The sequence below is a fragment of the Varroa destructor genome, unplaced genomic scaffold (assembly GCF_002443255.2).
Source record: "Varroa destructor unplaced genomic scaffold, Vdes_3.0 BEIS01000001.1, whole genome shotgun sequence".
Lineage (NCBI taxonomy): Eukaryota > Metazoa > Arthropoda > Arachnida > Mesostigmata > Varroidae > Varroa > Varroa destructor.
In genome coordinates this window covers 62,492,354-62,513,235 of record NW_019211454.1, presented here as the reverse complement: position 1 = coordinate 62,513,235, position 20,882 = coordinate 62,492,354, and the positions used below count along the sequence as shown (strand labels likewise).

General features: G+C 38.5%; 3 protein-coding genes across 18 annotated transcripts in view; 1 reads left to right on the top strand and 2 right to left on the bottom strand.

Annotated features, from left to right (window-relative positions):
- LOC111254156 (nardilysin-like) overlaps positions 1–20,882 on the top strand; it is a 34,545-nt gene that overhangs the window by 2,006 nt on the left and 11,657 nt on the right. For 5 of the 16 annotated variants that reach the window (XM_086976865.1, XM_086976864.1, XM_086976874.1 and 2 more), the window contains exon 1: positions 16,171–16,246. The gene's annotated coding sequence lies outside the window, so the exon portion shown is untranslated. Of the gene's footprint in view, positions 1–17; positions 159–8,557; positions 9,084–9,694; positions 16,247–16,905; positions 18,370–18,937; positions 19,326–20,882 lie in introns of those variants that run through there. The other 11 variants (XM_086976867.1, XM_086976866.1, XM_086976869.1 and 8 more) reach the window with 9 other exon arrangements.
- Positions 786–8,350, bottom strand: LOC111254163 (transketolase-like protein 2). Its single transcript, XM_022814728.2, has 9 exons — positions 8,214–8,350; positions 5,465–5,582; positions 4,985–5,196; positions 4,579–4,770; positions 3,989–4,182; positions 3,263–3,559; positions 2,519–2,886; positions 2,099–2,315; positions 786–1,964 (listed from the first exon to the last, which is right to left on the bottom strand). The coding sequence occupies exons 1-9, from the start codon at positions 8,294–8,296 to the stop codon at positions 1,801–1,803; spliced, it is 1,845 nt and encodes a 614-aa protein (XP_022670463.1). The 5' UTR covers positions 8,297–8,350; the 3' UTR covers positions 786–1,800.
- On the bottom strand, positions 14,018–15,231 carry UQCR-Q (Ubiquinol-cytochrome c reductase ubiquinone-binding protein). Its single transcript, XM_022814861.2, has 2 exons — positions 15,078–15,231; positions 14,018–14,371 (listed from the first exon to the last, which is right to left on the bottom strand). The coding sequence occupies exons 1-2, from the start codon at positions 15,229–15,231 to the stop codon at positions 14,277–14,279; spliced, it is 249 nt and encodes an 82-aa protein (XP_022670596.1). The 3' UTR covers positions 14,018–14,276.

Below are 20,882 nucleotides of genomic sequence, written 5' to 3'. Positions count from 1 at the left end.
ACAAGAATATGAATGAGAAAAAAACAACACACTGTTAATAACTGTCGTATATTTATGACATGTTATAGTAGGTCTGATTTAAGAACATTTTGTATGAACTTAAAAACTCGACCACTACGTCTAGCAGTCATGCACAGCTTAGCGCGACCTGTACTACGGTGGGTGGTTAAAATTTTCGTATGTATTACTGACTTTTGAACTCGTTCACTTATACTTCACACCAGTTGACGCATTGAATACCCGACTGCTAGCGAAGCTCCTACTTGGTTTGCACATTTTTTTTGTGTAACTTTTAATATTGTCATAGCCCTTTTGACGTTTGCACTATTTCATATCTACATACTACTACATAAAATGCGCGCTAATGCGTAATGGAGCCACGTAACGTCAAATACGATATCACTTAAATCTATGTATGCGGCGCACATTATAGTTGATTCCCTGCTTGGTAGAAATCGGAATGATAACGGGAGCATACCTAACGAATTTCAGCTGTTCTTCATATAGCGAAGTAGAATTAAAGAGCTTTCTATCCAACCAGAAAGTTGGGCTTATTATGGCTTTCGTCATTCATGTATCGGGCGACTCTATGTCACTGGTCACTCTTTATTACTACTAGCTACAGCTGAAAAACGTAACGTATTTGCTGTTTGTTGTGCGTGACTTAACCCGCCAAAGTCAAAGTACTTTAGAGCATAAATGTTACACAGTTTTGATATCGGCTTACGTTTTCTTCCGATAGACTGTATTTACAAGACAATGAAATAAAAAGTTCTGACAACAACTCCTTTAAAAACGAAAATTTCCATTTATTACAACAGTGGCACCTTTATTCTCATATATAAAAGACGGATCATCCCATGACGAAATACGCTTTGTCATGCAAAAGAGTAAAGTCAATGTTGTGACAACCCTTATCTATAAAGCGTGATTTTGATTATCCAGCAATTTCTGGTAGGTGAGCAGACGGAACTGAGAGTTCAAAGACGCAGAATCGACATCGAGTGAATTATAAGATACGATCAAACCATCAAGTTCGATATTATCAATGTTTTAAAAGGCACAGATTGTAATCCTAATCCGCTTTTCTATCCCAGTTGTGCTATCAAGTGACAAACATTATACATGAAACGTCAATTTTGAACATGGAATAGAGTTATTTTAGCATAGAAATTTAGGGGATTCTTTTGTCCATAAATACGCTACGATAAACTTACAAGAAACATACTAGCCGTTACATTGTGATTGATATTTAATCGCATCACTAATAGTAGCTTTATTGAAGAAAATTCAGCTCAGTAATTTAAAGATAGGTCAGAAGTATCGTTTGAACATTTTGTTCTAACGCCAAGGCGCAAGACTGGCAGCATTTTCAAAGCCCTTGCAGAGTGTTGCAGAAACAATGTATTTTTTTTGGTTTTTCCCAGTAGTTGCGTTTTTTGAGAAAGATTTTTGCTCTGATTATGTCCAGACAGTTAATACACTTCAATTCTGATGCCAACATGTACACACCAGACATGCTTAATATAGTTCAGCATGGCAGCACCTTGGGCACCACCTGAAACGAATTGCTAATTATGTCATGTATATGTCTATACTGTATAGCATTAGAAGTTCAACACCAAGCGGTTTAAAGCACTTTGTGTCACAACCGCATGTCTCGTGTGGCCAATGTCTCAGTTGTTTTTCTTTTAATTAGTATAATTACAGTAGATATTTCTATGCCGTATTTGTGGAGGATAATCGCGCAGGAACACGGGCCAATGTGTCGAATAGCCGGGAAGGAGACACGGCTATCGTTTAGAGGTCGCGCACACTCCGAATAATGGTTTTGGCAGAAATGCCAAACGCGTCTAAGAGAACAGCGGGTGCGCCTGACCGGGGAACTCCACGCACACAAAGGTGACGGAAGGTTACGCCGCCCGCTTCCGCAAGCACATGTGAGACAGCCTCACCGATTCCGCCTGAAGTATCAAATAATTACTGATTCGAAATAAAATACCGCTGAGCGCCTTCATGTTTGAAGACCTTGTATAAGTAAGCCTTCCATATACTAGAATCGATATATTAATAGACTAAAAAATTTAAAAGTACGTACCCTCTTCATAGTGGTCTTCAACGACGATCACCTTATTGCCGCACTGAGCAGCATTCTCCAAGATACCCTGTTTATCAATGGGTTTTATCGAAAAAATGTCCATGACACGAATGTTAACTCCATCAGCCGAAAGGAGTTCCGCTGCTGCCAAAGCTTCATGGAGCGTGACACCTCCTCCGATAACAAGGACCTTATCAGATGACGACTTCCTGACAAGCTGCAAGACAAAACTGTTCAGTGATACCGAGTGCCACTGGGTGGCTTTTCTACTGAGTGTGTGACTCATTTGAGCTAATGATGATATATCGACTTAAATGTTTTTTTGTGGGCCTTTTTTTCAGCATAGGTTTGAGCGCAGTTTACGGAGTACCTGTTCCAACACGAATAGAATTGTTTAAGTCTATTGGCTAAGATGCTGACCTTTGACTGGCCAGGTTTGAAGGTTTCTGAGGCGTCATATATAACGGCTGTAACGGGTCGAGTGGTTCGGATGAAAACAATTCCATTGTAGTTTGCAGCAAGTTCACATGCGCGTTCCGTCGATGTAGCATCCGATGGGTAGAAGACGAGTGAATTGGGGATTGAGCGGAACATAGCGATATCTTCGAGCGCCATTTGCGAAGGTCCGTCTTCGCCGATAGAGACACCGCAATGGGATCCGGCACATTTGATGTTTGCCTGGGAGATAGCGCCCATGCGGATTTGGTCGAAGGCACGCGTAAAGAAGGCCCCGAAGGTCGACACAAAGGGAACAGTCCGTTGGCGGGTACCACACCCAATGGCCACACCTAAAGAGCATCAAGACAATACCAAATTATTCTAGTGTGCGAATTAAGCATGTGCGAACTTCTTTCGAGTAAATTGGCCGAGGAAGGCGTTAGTAAGTTATCAACTCGTTAATACGAGTTGATACAAACAATCGCTAAGGCAAATGTTTACGAAATAGCTGGCTGATAATACTGACAAACACATAATAATATAGTTCTTTATAGGTTTAAGGACAGGAATTGAACCCAAAGTTTAAGTGATTCGAAAGTTAATCCAGTTCTTCGCCCAAGTGGCTTTAATACGTTCGTTAACATAGATATCTGTTTATTGTTGTATTATGTTGACATCCATCCGACAAGCAAAATAAAGTGAATCTAAATGCCTGGGAAAGCGTACCAATAAGGTTTTGTTCGGCAATAAAGCACTCAACGAAACGATCTGGGTAAGCTTTCTTGAACTTCTCAGAAAACGTCGAATTCTTCATGTCAGCATCGAGAGCTATTACACGATTGTTGTTGGCTCCGAGCTTCTCTAAAGCAGTCCCGTATGCCATTCGTGTGGCGATCTTTTCCCCGATACTGTACGCAGGAGGCTCGTTGAGTTTAATCAACCCTAAGGCTTCTGTAGTGACGGGCTTGGGAGCCTTCATGGGTACGTTGGTCGGCCTAGTATTCTTCATCTTAGACTCGATCACTGTTTCGAGCGAAATCAAATTAACACATTTCTAGGTAAGTTTTTGTAATTTCAAATGTCGGTTATATACCAGTATGGGCTGTCCGATTGTTACAACATGGGCGATACTGATTAGGGCCAGTCACTTCTTTTTAGTCTGTTATTAAGAACATAATGCATAACCAAAATTAGTGGAGGTCGTAGAAATTGACTTTTTCGCTTTACGAAGTCGCTTTTACGAAGAAGTTCACTTGCGTCCAACTAACGTAAGCCGCAACTTAACTGTCTCTTTTTTCTTGATATCAAATAGAATATAATTCTAAAGAACCGATTATTGTATACACGCAATTGATGTTTACAATGTCCATCATTTGAAGGCGATAAAATCATGATAAGTAACGCAAATAATGAACTTTTTTTGGGTCAAAAAACATTTCGATGGTCTCATACCCTTAATAGCAGACTCGGCCTTGTCACCAATAGGCTTTCCGTGCCAATTTTCTTTGTCCTCAATACCTTCGATTCCAGAACCCTTGAAAGTTTTCAATACAAGGGCTGTTGGTTTCCCTTTTGTAGCCTTAGCTTCGGCAAATGCAGCCTGAATGGCCTTCACACAGTGGCCATCAGCTACGATTGTGTGAAAGCTAATTGAAGATTGAATCAACATAGATAAATTTCAAATTTCATAGATAAAGTCAAAAGTTCATGATTAGTAATTCATAATTATTATACGAGTAAATATGCATGCTACATGATCGATATGCTTTCCGCGATAAAAGGGTATTCACTGTCACTCCCTGTGTGTAAAGTTCAGAGTTATATCCGGTCTATCCTTATACCGAATTCTGTGTGAGCATACAATACAATACTTAAGGAAAATTTGTATGCATTTTATTCTATTCATTCATATCTCGGTAACTCAATTATATAGAATAATATCATAAGTTATTCTAATCTAGACTGTAAGTGGATTTTGTTATCCTGAAAAAGTTACGGTACTGGAATGTGTAATAGCCTTGACACGTAACCGTACAGCTTACCCAAAGGCCTCGCATCGAGCCTTGTAAATGTCGGTTTGGTGTTGTAAACAGGTGGGTCCGCTCTGGCCGAGTCGGTTTACATCAAAGATGGCAACAAGGTTGTCAAGCTTGTAGTGCTGACAGAAGTTCATCGCCTCCCATACGGCGCCTTCGGCTGCTTCACCATCACCCAGGATGCAGTAAACCCGGTAGCTGGAAATTAGTAGTAAAACGGGGCAATACTATGAGCGACCCAATGGCTCAACTATGCTTTAACGAATCCTGATTTTATTCAGGAACTGGTTCTAGCAGCAAAACCAAAATCGGTTTGGAGATATACTTGTGAGATAACCTATGATAATGAAGTGGATAATGCGCAAAATGTGTAAATAATATGAGAATATCCATAGTATCCCTTTGTACGTACTCCATCTTGTCGAAATGTTTTGCGGTGTAAGCCATTCCAGCCGCGCAGCTCAATCCCTGGCCCAGCGATCCAGTGGCAACGTCGATTATGTTGAGCCTAGGTGTTGGGTGCCCTTCGAGGTCGCTGTCATATTTGCGCAAGTCCATCAACTTTTCCTCAGGGAAAAGGCCAGCAACAGCCCACGCGGCATACAAAATGGGAGCCGCGTGTCCCTAAAAATATAAAGAGAGCAATGTTGAATTGAAAGATGTTTTCCAAATACCTTCCACCACATATGTAAAAGACTATATATTCAAATGTCTCCCCTCTCTGGAATGGTCTTAAATGCGGAAATCTACGTTACTCGTGTAAAGATTGAGGGCAAATAAACAGGATCACAAAAAACCTACACATCCTCCAAGCAAGTGGCTGCAACATATCCAAATTCATTGTTAATATTATAGCGTACATACTCCATGTCCTAACGTAAGGTTTCCTTACTTTGGAAAGGACAAGCCTATCACTAGAGGGACATCGCGGTTCGGCAAGGCTTTGATGCATCTCATCGAAGAATAAGACCGACAATACTTCGGCCATCGACGTACATGTTGTCGGATGTCTGAAAGGAGAGGCATTATCGAAAAATTCAAATCTTAATTAAATATGTGAATATACCTGGCAGCCGTACTTAATAACAACATCTAATGTACAGTAGGCTCTAAATACGCTTTTTTCGGATAACGCAAATGCAAATGCGATAGATACAAAATGAATCAACAAACGCAATCTGCATGAAAAACAGCATTTTTGCTAAGATATAAAATTTACTTTTGCTTAACTGTTTTACATTTTTGACGCAGTACTGATCCAGCTGTGGTCCTGCAGCTTCATTTCTTATAGCTTGTCGCCCCTCTCTTAGGGAAACCAATGTCTTACTTGATTACGTGAACATAGCTTAGATAGCATTAGCTTAGGATAGATAGGTCTGAACTCATTTCGATTATATGAGTTATAACGACAACATCGATTCTACACGTTCCTGTTGAACTTGTATTACTATTGGTTACAATATTCTTTTAATACGGTGCTAATGAATCGGTAGCAGGCAACGCGGCACACCCTATTGTTTAAGAACAATCGATGTTTTGAAGCAGTGGATCGGGTAACCCATTCTATTAGCTGACGGTTTAGATAGGCAGACGACCGAATCAAAGACAAACTTCCACAACGCTTGATGGTCACTCAGGGTCAAACTCAAAAAGTGGGTAATGCAAAATACAGAGCGCAAAGATATCATCTACTACAACAGATATTTGTGCTACTACAATTTCTAAAAGCAAGCTTTCTCAAGCTGAATCCGAATGCTCAGACATTAGTACGGATCTATGTTAAATATCATCCACCGTGGCAGATAGGTTCAAGCAACGCATCTAAGCACATCGAAATGTGCTAAGATAAACACGAATATTTTTTTTTTTTAATATTTCCTGTATTTTTCTGTATTTGTTTGGCCTTAATACAAAACCATATGCGATGAACTTCAGATCAGATTCAGAAAGATCAGTGTTTTGTGTTAGGTCCAATCCACCCATGACCGTGTTCGTGTAGTAACAAAATGAAGCGTCAGTGACAGGAATTTTCATACTAAATAAAGCAAGCTAGTGTAATATAATGTTTTTCTCAATGGCAAAACATGTACATACAATATGTACAATACCTGAGTTATTGCTGTATATTTCAGATAAATTACGGTTCCATAATATTTACGTTGAGCCAACAGAAGGCTGCTCAAGAGAAACGTGTGTAGGCTTATTATAAACAAAAAAAAAAGTGGCCATCTGTTTACGCGTGCTTATGTATTCAGATAATTATATTGCCTAGATAATCATGATGCTTGTATAAGAGTTGAAAGCTTATTCACAATAACCACGAAGGTCTGTGGCTATTACTTTAGCCAACCAGCTGAACCCAGATAAAGAACATATGCAATAATAGAAAGGTACGCGATCATTCTTAATAGCACAATCTTAACACTAACAGCAAAAAATGATATCAAGTTATCTATTCTGACCAGTGATATCAAATTATATCTACTGGCGGAAATAGTGATAAAAGCTACGATATACTAGAAGGTGAAACAACGTACGTACCGTCTAACGATAGCCGTTGTACGGTTAGAAAATATTTTATTGACTGAAAACTATTACATTAAGATGAGAAAGGATTTCCTACGAAGACATCTTTCCTCATAAGATATCCTTGTTGACTAAATACTCTTTAACAAAGAAGAGCAACAAATTTCACCATCTGAATAGGTTTTGTAAGCGACCTAGGTCTCATTCACGTTTCGAAACCACAATAACCGTGGATAAAACATTTCTGAACGACTAATGCATGTTGTGGGTGTTGTTTCAAGACAAGAATAACAACACGATGCTAGAAAAGCCGTGTCGAACAATTCCTAATTGTCGCTTGTCTACTACTTTCTTTGCGCAGCATATGAGTGGTCTTTGTCCAGGTGAGAAAACGAGACATATCAGATGTGTCTCGTCAATGTATCTAGCTGATAACGGTGTCGATCGCAATGCTGCCTTTTCCTCAACAATGCTGGCGATGGCGATAGACGTAACGATTTATTTGTACTAATCACTGTCTTACAGGGTGCCCTTTTCGCATACTACAACACGCAAAAGTTTACCCAATGGATATTTACAAAAAATGCTGAAGCATCTCGATAACCGAACTGACATTTTTCCGTACTCGGCCCTAGACTCTCCGCATGTAACCGTCAAGTTTTTCTATCGGCATAAATGCATGTCATGTATTATTACGATACCTGTTTAGTTACGCCTCGTAACTTGAACTATTTGAATTTTCTGCGCAATAATGTTAAAGTTATTACAAGCGTAGACACTTAAAGTGTAATAGTTATTGACTGGTTACTATCAAATAATAGAATTATATACTAAACGCTAATGGAAAGACTATTACGATTATTACTTGATATAAACAATGTGAACGCATTATACAGAAGCGGCCTTTCAATCTTTGGGAAACTTGTTTGTCTTTCTGCTACAACCAGCGCTTATGTCCTTTATAGATAATAAAGAAGCACGCCGGTCTCATCACCGCAAAAAGACTACACAATAGGTGAAAATTCAACTTTTGACAATAGTCAATATTCAACGACATGTACATCAACTTATGAAGACAACAGAAAAATGAAGACATCATTGGCTCTGCAACTTACCCTGAGTTCGCGGCATTTGTGCTTTGGATGGAGAGCACGCGCAGGCGGTTGGCCACATCCTGAAGAAGTTGTACGTCAACCATTTTCACTAAAAAAAAACGGCTGCTCAGGAACAAATTAAAAAAGGAGTCGAAGTACAATTATTGCAACTACAACTATTGCTACAATCAGCTTGCAGCACTTCTGTGTTCTCGACTTCGGTTTCAACCAGCTCGCGACAGGAGCAGACGGGACAGCTTGCGCTAACACGGAGCGAGACACACGCGGCGAACAATCCACGGGCTGCTCTGGTAAAAGAGACCAGCGCTTGATAGTTGGCCGGTGGATATGGCAAGGTTACCAGCCACATAGTGCCGTCAAACAGCGCTTTAAAGTGAAGGAGCGTTTGAGAAAGGGACGAATCGAAAGACGCTTGGCAGACGACGTTTAATTCCATCCAGCGTATTGACGTCATATGTGATTGCTGCTCCGTGGTAAAACCAGCCGTCAATATCTTTTACTTGTATTGAAAAAATTATTTCGTCAGTGAACAAACACTATTAAAGTAGAAGAGGATACGAAACCACATTTGTTACACATTAGTTATATATTACACAAATATTTATTACAAAAGTATTACACACACTTATAAAACTTAGATAATCACGAAGAAACGCGATGAATAACAATATGTAACTTATAATACTCTTGTCGTTTTCAGTTTGCTTCTCCGGCTTTTGTAGATTTCGCGTAAAATAGGTGGCAACTGTTTCTACCACTTTGTATGTGACATAGCACCTGATTACTCTTCATTTTTATACTGTCTATAGTAAAACTCACTGTAACGTTTTCCAGAATCCGCTGTAAGTGCCAGGCCGATCTTCGGACAGGGTTCGTATGTATAATTCGACTTTCTATTTTCCGAAATAGGTTTGTGAGTTCCAACTAACAGTCATTTAAAATCTGAAAATGTTACGTGTCAATGTGATAAATACTTCGCAGATTGATTCAAATTAGATGTAGAAGTTTGATATGAGTATGAAATTGAGGTTCCCAAAGGGAACTTTAGCTAAATTCTTGTAGCTCCCTGAAAAATACTACCAGCAGGACATATACAATCTAACGCATTTTTAGCAGTGCTAACAGTATTTACTTTTTAATACGTGTGTGCTATGAATACTCAACATCGTAAAGAGACTCATAATAAGCAGCTTTCTTTATTTCACAGATCATGGTATATACAAAAGAAAACAAAGGATTTTGAGCGTTATTTTATAAACATTACACTAGCGCATTACCTTGTAAATATATCGTTTATCTGAAAGCTAAGCCTTCCCATAGTGTTTTCTATGTGGCAATTAGAAAATGTTTTTAAGTATCGGTATTGAGCTTTTCTATACGAGGATGTGAGGGATGTTGATGGCCAGATAGGTACGTAATATTTTCTATCAATGTTTAATTGACACACGTTAAAACGCAATATCTGTTATTTATCCCTTTAGGCGTTCCTGCGATATTCATCAGTTTCTTTCTAGGCATTCCTGTCATCCTTATACCAAATAACTTTTATGGCACAAATGATGCTAGTTGTGTCGGCACTACGCGCGCCTGTTAAATAACGTGTTCGGTCCAACTTGTCGAAACGCATGCGCAAATTTGTCAGGATAATTGGCGCTAAGATTTGAAGTACGAATATGTGATTTCGAATACGCCGCTCAGCTTCACACTCGATGGTTTATATGTTCGGTGTCGCTGTTAGGCTTTCTGTCGGACAGACGGCTGGCTCCCAGCACAAAACGAATTCTGTCTATGCTTGGATGCAAACCTAGACTACAACGTGTCTCTAGGATTAGTAAGTGAATATGTTACCTACTGGCGCTCGGTGGTGAAAGATGAATTTTATTTGACTTAGACAACAGAAATTAGGGCCAGCACACGAGACGTTCGTCGTTCTAATGTCTACCCTGAAATTTTCTGTCAGATGCGTAGGTAAACTCAACTGCTATTAGATCGCCGGTTTCTAGAGCTTCTTTTGTACGTCTCTTCAAACGTTTATCTCTGTACTAGGAAGTGAACGGAACTATAGGATGAATAAAAAAGTTGCTTCAAAAGAAAGTGTTCCCGAAAGGACTGGTTTGGTAGAATACAAAACCCTGTACATATATCTGTAACTATTTTTCGATGCGATGGATATCACTTTTATCATAACAAAATGGAGTCGCCGCACTGAAAGATCTCTAGGAATCAATTGACAAGCAGTAAGCAATTGATACAAAATAACTAAAGCCTCAACAATAAACTTAGATTGCAAAATTTGTTGAAGACAACATTTTTAACGTGGCCCCTTTTATCAGCTCAGACTATTGACAAACAGGTAGCAAGGATCAAATCCTTTGGTGGTTGCGACATGTTCAACTTGCTTAAAACATGATATCGCCGCAAAAGTTTTACGATTAGTCGTCTGTTTTTACAATCTGAAATTAACAAGACGACTTAGAATAGCGCCTCAGCAAGTTCTTTTTCTTGCTTGATATCACATGACAGCTAGTTCTCGTCTACCATAGGTTACTTGGCGTCAGTACTATCAGTTGGTTGATAGTGGTAGGGTAATCGGCAAAGCGTTGTTGAAACTAGCTCATTTGTTGAACACTTTCGACATTTTTTTCTGACATAATAACGAAACTTTATTTCACAAGTTCTATATATGTGGCACTTTTTTCCTGCGTATTGACATGTGACAATAACTGTTTGCATGTCTCAGTGTTGATATTTAGCTTGGTACAATTCAACTATACTTAGCTCATACGTTACCCATTTTAACCCGTTGCCTAGGTAAGACCGGGCGACTGACAAGGAGAAGAGAAGAGCAAGGGTTCATCAACGATTTCCGTATATATTGCGCTCCGTGCCGTACAGGTTTATAATCCGTCTCTGTTAATCAAAGAATATAAGTTGCTATACTGGACACAGATATATCAAACTATGCAGTTTTTTTTAGAACTGTAGCTATAATACTTACTATGTAGACTTGTAAATCGGCTTTCGGTTTTACTTCTGAGAGGTGCTTACATGTAAATCATTTTATTTTTCTTTTTAGTAGAACATTTCGGGACCCTTAACTTGGTTGAAAAGCATATTTAAATTTTTGTAAGGTTTATTTCAATTAGAATCAGAATTAGAATCAGAAAAAACTTTGCCGATTTGAGCATTTCAAATTCTAATTTTTGTTCGACTAATGCAGCACTGCTGTTGACAGTGAGACCGCAAAGCTTACGATAGTCGTTTGTTATCAATTTTACTGTAAAAGGGGAATTCATAAGCTACTGCATTTAGTAAATAGAATCTATAGAACAGGTTAAGGAACACGGCCATTTACTGGTGCTCCTGTTGCGTTGAACTATCTAATGCTTGTCAGAGGCTTGGCTTTTTTATAAGAAGGCTAAAAGTCAATGCATTATGCAAGCTAGACTTCACTGCTGACTTATTTGCCTGATACTTAGGGACTTTTCCCATTAAATCGTGTACCTCGTATTTTCGGGCTTTTGTTTAGAACTGATTCAAATAAATTTCAGATCAAACTTTACAAAGACGGCTGACAGATTCGTGAATCTTTTAGTCGAGTTCTCGTCCATCCTTCTTAAGGGTTTCCCGGACAGCTGTAACCTTCGAAGTGTCCTAACCCCTTTCTTCCAATGTACCCGTTTGTGTAATGGTATCTCATGAATTGGCATCTAGTTGCCCACAAAATCCTGAGGGTCCGTCTGCATCTAACGTTGTTTCCTTTATTCGGCTGCCCAGTTGTTCCATCTTTTTTTCTCTCCCGTACTTCTGTATCACCGTAGCTGGTTAGTGCGTTTGATGCCATTGTTCAGTTGTCTCGCCTACGAAAAGAGTCGCGGAGATTAGCGCTGATCAGCTCTGTGAGCCTCCGCGAATCGATTCGATCTCGCGCAGTGACCTATGTGTTGCTTTTTTTCTATTTATAGACCGTAAGCATGAACTTGGCTTACTAGAAACATTAATTCTCGTTGTCAAGCATTTTGACATTTTTCTGCTGAATTCATGCATACTGGTAACTTAATCACAACTTAAGGTTACGTAAGCAAACCAAAATTGGACAGAAGTATTATTCTCAATACAGAGTCACATCACTTGTCATCATCTTTGCCATTAATGAGCAATCATTCTTAAGCTGGCTTACAACCATCAATCCTCATTTTTTTAATGAAATTGTTTAAAATGAGTTCTCAATTTTAGTTCTCTGGGCAGTTACGTTCCGCCAGTGTGGATACAACTACAGAGTCTACTCGTTCTACATTTGAAATTACTTAGATCTGAGCAACAATGCCGCGAGCACTATCGCGGATTGAGAGTATTGGAAGTAAAAGCTTCTAGCTTTCAAAATAAAGGCTTTTGCAAAAAGCCTTTATTTTTTGTCGTTTTTCGTAGGAATTGAATTCAGTGGGGTAATTCCTACCAACCTGTTCGTGATTCCGCCGAAGTTTGGAAAACTTCTTGTATTCTTTGGGATTGTGCGATTTTGGTCTTCTGAGACTATTGCTTATATAATAGGTTCATCCATAACCTTTGTCCGTTATGTTTAAAGATCATTGTCTTCTAAGTTTCTAATAAGTGTTCGGCTTATTATCAAACACTTCATGTACAAAACTACAGTATTCCATTCGAGATTTCCTCCTAAGAGCGTAATGGTCGTTGTTGAATAGGCAGTGTTATTGAATAAAGTTATTATAAAAACTTAAATTAATCAACGAGCTACCGTCGCATCTTTTCTCTAAAAAATATATACATCGTAAATATTCATTGATTGAAAGTGTAACTAAAAACAAATGTACGTAAGCAAGTTATGAAAGCCGTTATTTTCTGAGTGAATGCTACTGAGATATGTTGGAGTTTCGAAAGCATATCATAAATGGGCCGACACAGTTATCTATCCATGAATAGCCCCAATTAATGCTGCGTATGCCTGTATACAAACATGTACTGCCTAGCCAGAATATATTTTCGATTCGTGTGTAACCCGTACAGTTTATCTGTTACTGTAATACTAGATAAACTATTCTAAAAGCCCCAGACGAAGGAATGATTAACATGTTGAGGGTCTATAACGAGGCAACAAAACTTAGTTAGTGGCATAAAACATTTTAAAATAGAGCTGTTCTATGATATTACCGTTGCTGAAAAGGCACAAATGCATCTTCAAAACCGTAAACAATCTATTTTTATATTTTAGATTTCATTTTTGTAAAATTCTCTTCTATGAAGTTTCGTAAAACACAATCTATTTTTGCTCGTGTTTGACAATCGACGAAGAAAGTGAATATTATTCTAATATAAAATTTATCGAAAATCGTAAAATTTCGTAAAAGCGTATGAAGTGTAGAGCTAATTTTATATAGTATGAAGCTTAAAAACGTGACAATTTATTACTTCACTCGTCCTGTATATTTTTGGAGTAGTTACTTAACGCCATGTGCTATCTGAAACTGTACTTGATTCGCTCTTTTCCTGACAATCCTGAAGTACACCCAAATTATCGTTACGTAATGCAGCCTAGCCCTATGTCTCCGGCCGCATGAGTTAATATTCGGCTTTTGGCTAGTTAATCTCTACTTATTTATATGACCTCTTTCCTACTGTGATAATCTTGTTAGAAAAACCTCTTGAAATAATTTCACTTAAGAACGGGAAAAATCATATTACACGGATGCATACCTTTGCATATTTTTTCGGTGCTGGAAAATATCATCGAAATAAAAAATGACTCTATGTCTCACATTTAGAATTGAAAAAAAAATGTCTCGCGGTCGTATTTACTGTGCCTAAAATTTATTTCCCACTATTTTCAACATGTAGAAGTTTTTAGTATCAGTAATTTCCAATAACGGTCAACATGGACGTAGTACTTGCCCTCATGCTTTTTCACTGGCTATGACGCGTCCTCATTGTCATAAACGAATTTCTTAAAGAAATAATCGTGGTTGTTGTTGTTATAATCTGCACTCTACGCCCACTATGAGTGTTGCTCAGGTTGCAAGCTTCAATTTGTTCAGGCCCTTAAAAAAGCTATTGATCGTTCACATAGTCATCCGGATTCTTCCTTGAGAGACGCGCGTTTTCCGCGACTGCATAATCGTAGATAAACCATGTCATGGCAAACGCTGTAACACACAAACAGAAAGGTATACTCATTACATATATAGGAGATATTTTCAGATCTACCGATGAGTGTGAAACTTCCTGCTACTGTTCACCACTTGTTATATACCAAATTTGCATACATCATGCTACATGTAAGAGACCCATATATAAGTTGCGGGGCAATCGACTCGATCATCGGCGTTTGCAAAATGCAAGGCGTTTGGCTCTTAATGAGTTTATTACATTATTTGTGTATAGCCTAACATATATATAGTTGTATATACATAAAATATATACACATAAAAACAATGTGATATTTTACTTATCATCGCATATTAGTCGAAGCTTTAGTAAAGGGACTAATCATTGTAATCTTTATATATTTTAGGATATTCTACGGAGATAAGCGGAACGAACTATTGCTAATTCTTGATAGCAAGGGGATAAGGTAGATTAAACGACTTGGGGCTAAAGTTTGCTGCAATCGTTATCGACCATGCTGTTGTTAAGACTAGGTTACAAAGCGGATTATTGTTCCCGAGGCATTGTTACCACTAAGCACAAATAACTATTTGTGCTATATGAGAATTATAGTGAGGTGTTATCTGTGAGTGTATACACCTGGTTTTGGAACTCTCTTACACGTTAGTCCTTAAAACACACTTCTGATAGCAGTATAAAAATACGACACCGTTAACTAGATAATGACAGTGTTGGAATACCTACGTGGTGCGATGTAGGGAAGCTCATTCATAGTTCTGCGAATGGTATTAGCAATGCCCTTGCTCAAGAATCCTTTGGTCGGACTAAGTTCGTACGGTGACAGACGGTAGTAGATTATACCGCGAATCTTATACAGATGTCCAAACTGTCCTCCCATTCTTGCGTTTTCTACAAATAACAATCGTAATTAGCAGCCGACACACAGTACGAGCATGACACTAACGTTTTTCGTGTTCTATATATTTGCCTATATATATATATATATATATATATATATATATTTATATATCGCGTTGTATCAATAAGGCAGTGCATGTCAGCGCTTATTTTAAACTAGCTCCATAGATCAGAATCACTACATTAAATTAAAAGTCTTGTGTTTGTTGTACATCATGCAATAACACACGAAACAGAACCTCCTCGACGAACACTGAAAAATAATTGCGACGATGATGTTTTATATGACTATTTTAAGGCTTTAGGACCATAGCTTAGATTGTATCATTTCCCACTCTAAACACTCTGGCTTGTTCAAGCAAACTGAGCGAATTTTAAACTTGTTCATTTATAGCGCTCCTAAGAAGAGTCGGTGCATTCAATATATATTGACAGAGGTTTGACATGAATGGAATAATCACAGTCCCAATAAAGTAGTGAATTGATCTGTGTTAAGGTATCGCTAGATGGGGAGATTGTGCGGCTTTTCAAAAGCGAGTCTTCACACGATAATAGATGTGATAATTTCAATGTTTTGGGGTGAAATCAATAAGCTCAAACAATATCAAATAGTCCGATCATAACGAAATAATTAGTTCGTTTAAGTATGCAGCTCGAGGCCGAAAATTTACGTACAAGTATATTCTCGTTAGGAAAAATATTTCGCCATGATCTTAACTTTACGATCTTTTCTTTATTTGTCCGTATGTTAAATATCACTTTTATTCTACAAAGACATGAAATACGCACCGATTAAAATCACAGCACACGAGAACACCACCTACAATTTGTGTCGACTGTTCTGTCCCACAAGGACAACCTTTCGGATAGCAGACGAATTAAAAATAGCGGGTCGCGCACTATTCAAATACCGTCAGCTGTAGCTAATACGGCATACACTCATCGCTTCTCTTTTGTGGCCAAGCGACAAATCCTTTGGGACGCATTTCTCATAAGTAAAGCAATTATGTTATTTTTTTACCTATGGCACATTCTACGATATATATTTACTAGAATTATTGAGTCGATATTAAAGACCAAGAAATATTTTGTTATGTTAGGTATAGAATTAAAACGCTATCTTTATTTTGAAAGTTTCTTTGTGTATCTCTACGTAGTAAACACACCCATCTGGGGATCTTTGTTCAGATACCTCCTGTATGCGCTTTTATAAAAATGATGTGGGGTGCTTACTACTCTCCTGTTTTTCTGGGGGCGAAGGCTATAGCATATTGAGCCTCCATAGTCACGTATTATATTTCGGTACATCGCCATTTGGGTCGACGTTTATGCTGGTGAAGTGTGCCAAAATCTGATGACAATCGTTGTATGTTCTGAGTAAATAAATCTAATACGATCTCATTGTGACCTTAATGTGTTAAACTGTTCTCTCAAAGCGGTTACGTCGAATTAGCCAAGATTACAGCTGAAATCTTTAGTTCTGTGTAGAACACACTTCAATGAGCTCTGGCGAACACGATTTTTTAAGTTTGTTTCATCATAACTACATATCGTATTTGCATGTTTTGCATGGAAACTGATAGTTGTCATTCAAAGGTTCAACAGATAAAGCATTTCTGTAACATCATCGCTCATTTTTAACCTTGTACCCCAGAGCACAAGCCACCATCTCTACTGCGCCTCTGCACTCAGGGTTTACGGGAAAGATGAACCGAGCAAAGGACAAAGTACCGTGCATTGATCTGGAGAGGTCGGATAAGACAAGGATCTTGATACTGCTACTATCTAGCCTATTTTGACAAACTGTTGAATATTTCGAGGGGCTTTCAGACTTTACCTAATATTAAAAAACATTATATGTGAAAGCATCAGTAAATGATCAGGAGCGACAAAGACCCTTCGGAGTATCGGCTCACAAAACTGGAGAACTAACTTAGAGCGCTGCTAGGACGCGGTTCCAGTCCCATTAACACTGATAACAAAGGTTACTGTAAAAATGAGCAATTTAGCGGAGGTCTGCAGACAGCGATGATGAGCCGAGTATTTTTGCACTCTCATGTCTAAAGCACTAAACTAAGTATATCTAGCTTAAGTTTGTGGTTAATATAAGCCTTAAGTTTAAGTGAGTTATATTTCATAAATATAGAAGTTGCGCAAGAGACGTTTCTACAATATATACAAATGTAGATATTTTCATGAATATATATTTAGCCTCGACTACGTTAGTATGTGACTGCATTTGTGATTGTCGTTTATGAGCGTTGGTCATGTAGACTGTCTCTGCATAATTCTTCTGCTGTATGCGTAATTATCGAGGATTGGTTTAAAAACACAGCTTTCACAGCTGTGTTAATTGTTTATTTGAATAGGGTCAACGATGTGTCATTCCGGTGATGATACGATGTTAAATATACATATTCGCATTATATACAATATGTTTACACTAGCATCAATAGAGGATTCAGAATTTGTTCTCCCGACCATGTTTTAGTTAGGGTACTTTCTTTCAATTCTCACGGCGACTAGTTCAGGGGATGCGTGAAACGAACTTAAATCATATTTTAGCTATACCTGACACATTTAGCAGATATGAAGAGTCAGAACTACAAGAGTTTACAATCACACTGCTGTATTCAAGTAGAATCTAGCAGATCTAGGGTAAAGCAGTCCAGTACCCAAGAGCTTTATTTACCGATTTTTGACAAACGGTTTTTCTACCAGATTCATAGCCCCGATACTGTTATAATTTTTATTTTGGTTTACACTTATTTTTCCAATTTTTTTTATAGGTATACATTGTATTAGCCTAGTCTAATTTCTTATTACATATCTTTACGTTCTTATTTTTAATATTTATATATATTTAAACAATAATATTTTTCAAATATTACTTTTACTTATTTTTATTAATATTTTTATTATTAGCTGGTAATTTGCTGTACTTTATATTTTTATTTTTATTATTTTGGTTTCATATAATTAAATTATGATCAGAACAAGATTTATTTAATTCAGATCTATTCTTCTTGTATAGCCATAGCATGTCCTCTGCAGATACGCATTTCGAGAGATTAGATATACTGGGTTCTTTTAAATAAAGTCGAATAGTAGAACGTTATATATTTACTCTTTCACCATATTACCTAGTTCATGGAAAACGACTGACTTCTCGAATTTAGTATTTACTTCAGATACATCATACACGTATTCGTGTAACCATTATCCAAGTAGACGTAGATGATTTGTTGCCAAAGGGTAGAAGTAAATCGCCTATAATTCTGCGGCTTGCTCGGTTAGTTTCTCGGTACGCACAAATCATTGTTCGCGTTAAGGGACACGATATTGCCTCTTTTCGCCGCAGAGTACAAAAAGGGGGTCTCAATACAACGCAAGTTATCACCAAGGCTTTATAGTGCGGGAATTAACACAAAGTTTTAAGAATCTACATAACACAAAAGACGCTGATCCAGATAGATTCTGCAATAAGCATCTCAAATGCGCCATCGTTTTAGTACCGTGCTAAATGGTACCACTTAACAAATTTTTACATACTGGTATGCTCAGTAGAGGGATGCTACCCTATTAGTGGTTTTCAAAGGAAAGGGCGATCCACCCGCGCCCTTGTCATGGCGGGGAATCGCGAACGACAGCGTTCGCTAAAAATTGCTTTTCGGCTTGCTCACTAGGATACTGGACACGTACTTAAAAAGCATGTGAGCCACCTCAATGGAGCAAGATAGATTCCGGAAGGATGCTGTGTAGAAGCGGCGAGCAGCGTCATGGTCGAGGTTACGAGAGCTTTGGCCACGCCTCACAGTCCGCTATATGCGGTGTTCGTCAACTTCACCTCAGCCTTTGACTTGGAGACGAGGGAAAAGAGTATGCTCATTCTGGCCGAGACAGGCGTCCGTATGAATGGGCTCAATTTTTTCATTGTAGCTCTACAAGAGGACGGAAATAACTATCGATGACGGACTTACCGAACTCCCGTCTTCCACATAGTTAACTGGCCTGACGTAGGAAGCAAAATAAATCTATTCTTATTTCTTATCTTACTGAAGGGCCTCTTTGATTAAATAGGATGGCTGAGAGAATGAGTCAAGGTCATCTTGTAAGCAGACGATTTAATGAATCGCAACAAGCTCTATTCAGGCGAAACAACGGGCACTAACCTCTCGTACAAAATCATCGCTTGCTTTTGTATATCAGTCTCTGTATTTGGCATCGCTCCTATCTCCGCAAATGCCAGAAGTTTCACGGCGCACGTAAATAAAAGATACAGAAATGCAATGTTGGTCGCATGGGTGACCAAATCGCTTGTCGTTTGCAGCCGCTTTCAGGTAGCCCCGACTGTGAGATAATGGTATGCGTCGTCTGAGAGGATCTTACAGTGGGGAACCTCGAAATATGAAATCGTGTTAACATTCTCTTTCTCAAAGAGGTACTGGGACCAGACACAATGATGCAAAATCGCCTCACGTAACTCCTAGCTGACTCGCAACTTCTGTCCGGGGACCTACAATGCCACTCTGAGCTGCCAGCAACGGAAACCTTTAGAACCAACTTTAGGAACTGGGAGTATACATTTAAAGTTTCTTTATTTCGGATACGATGAGGAGCAACAAATGAAAAGTGCCAAAGCGACGTAATTGACATGTCGTCACTCGCTTTGCCAAGCATGGGTTCCACCATACACTGTACAAGAAATCAGGTTACCGCTAACTGATGATCTATCTAGGTGTGTCGTCAGAGCTGTGCACGATCTGGAACACATGCTTGTTCCTGTTTCTAAGGTATATGCGGTGAAACAAGTTCTTATAGACGAAAAAAGCGGAAGATGGGCCGTTGGTCGATTTTACAACTTAGGATGTTGACTTACCTTGAGAAGTGCAGTAAAAATGTTCTTTTCGCATGTTTTTTGGCACCGCTGTTACAGGACGACAATCTTAAAAAATACAATATCTTAAGCAAGTGCAACTGCGCAACCATAACTTTCTCTTTGTGTAACTTTCAAAACTTTTTAGTATTTCAATTCATCGATAGTCAGCTTACTTGTATGGCTAGTTAGGACAGTACACCTGAACATCTCCTAAGGAAAAGCAGATAGAGTCTATTTTTTATGTTCGATAATTGTTAGTTCGTCTTTTGGTACTGCGGCGAAGTCTGTGTTAATCATAATAGCTTCCTTTTTCCTCGGTAAAACGAAGCACTGATGTAAAAAATCCGTTTCCCATAATTGAAAAAACAGTTTAACAAGCTAGTATAGAATAGTAAATTGCATATACCAAGTAGTAGGGCTTGAGAAAATCCAGTAGCACCGATGTGGCGCCACTTAAGATGCCTATTAAGCAGTGATTCGAAAATTTAGAAAATTAAGTTTTGGAACTTTTTTTTTTAAATTAAGTTTTGTGAACGGTTTAAGTCACGAAGCTCTTAAAGGGAATGGCAGTCATGTTGAACAAGCACGTTTATAAGGGACATCCCTTTTGGCACACCCAAATAATTCACTGAAATATAAGTTTTAACATAGATACAGCCTATAACAAACTGATTATAAAAGCCACCAGTTTTGCCTAGACACCCACACAACGTGTGTTTCCCGCTATTCGTAACAAACCATAGACGCCATTT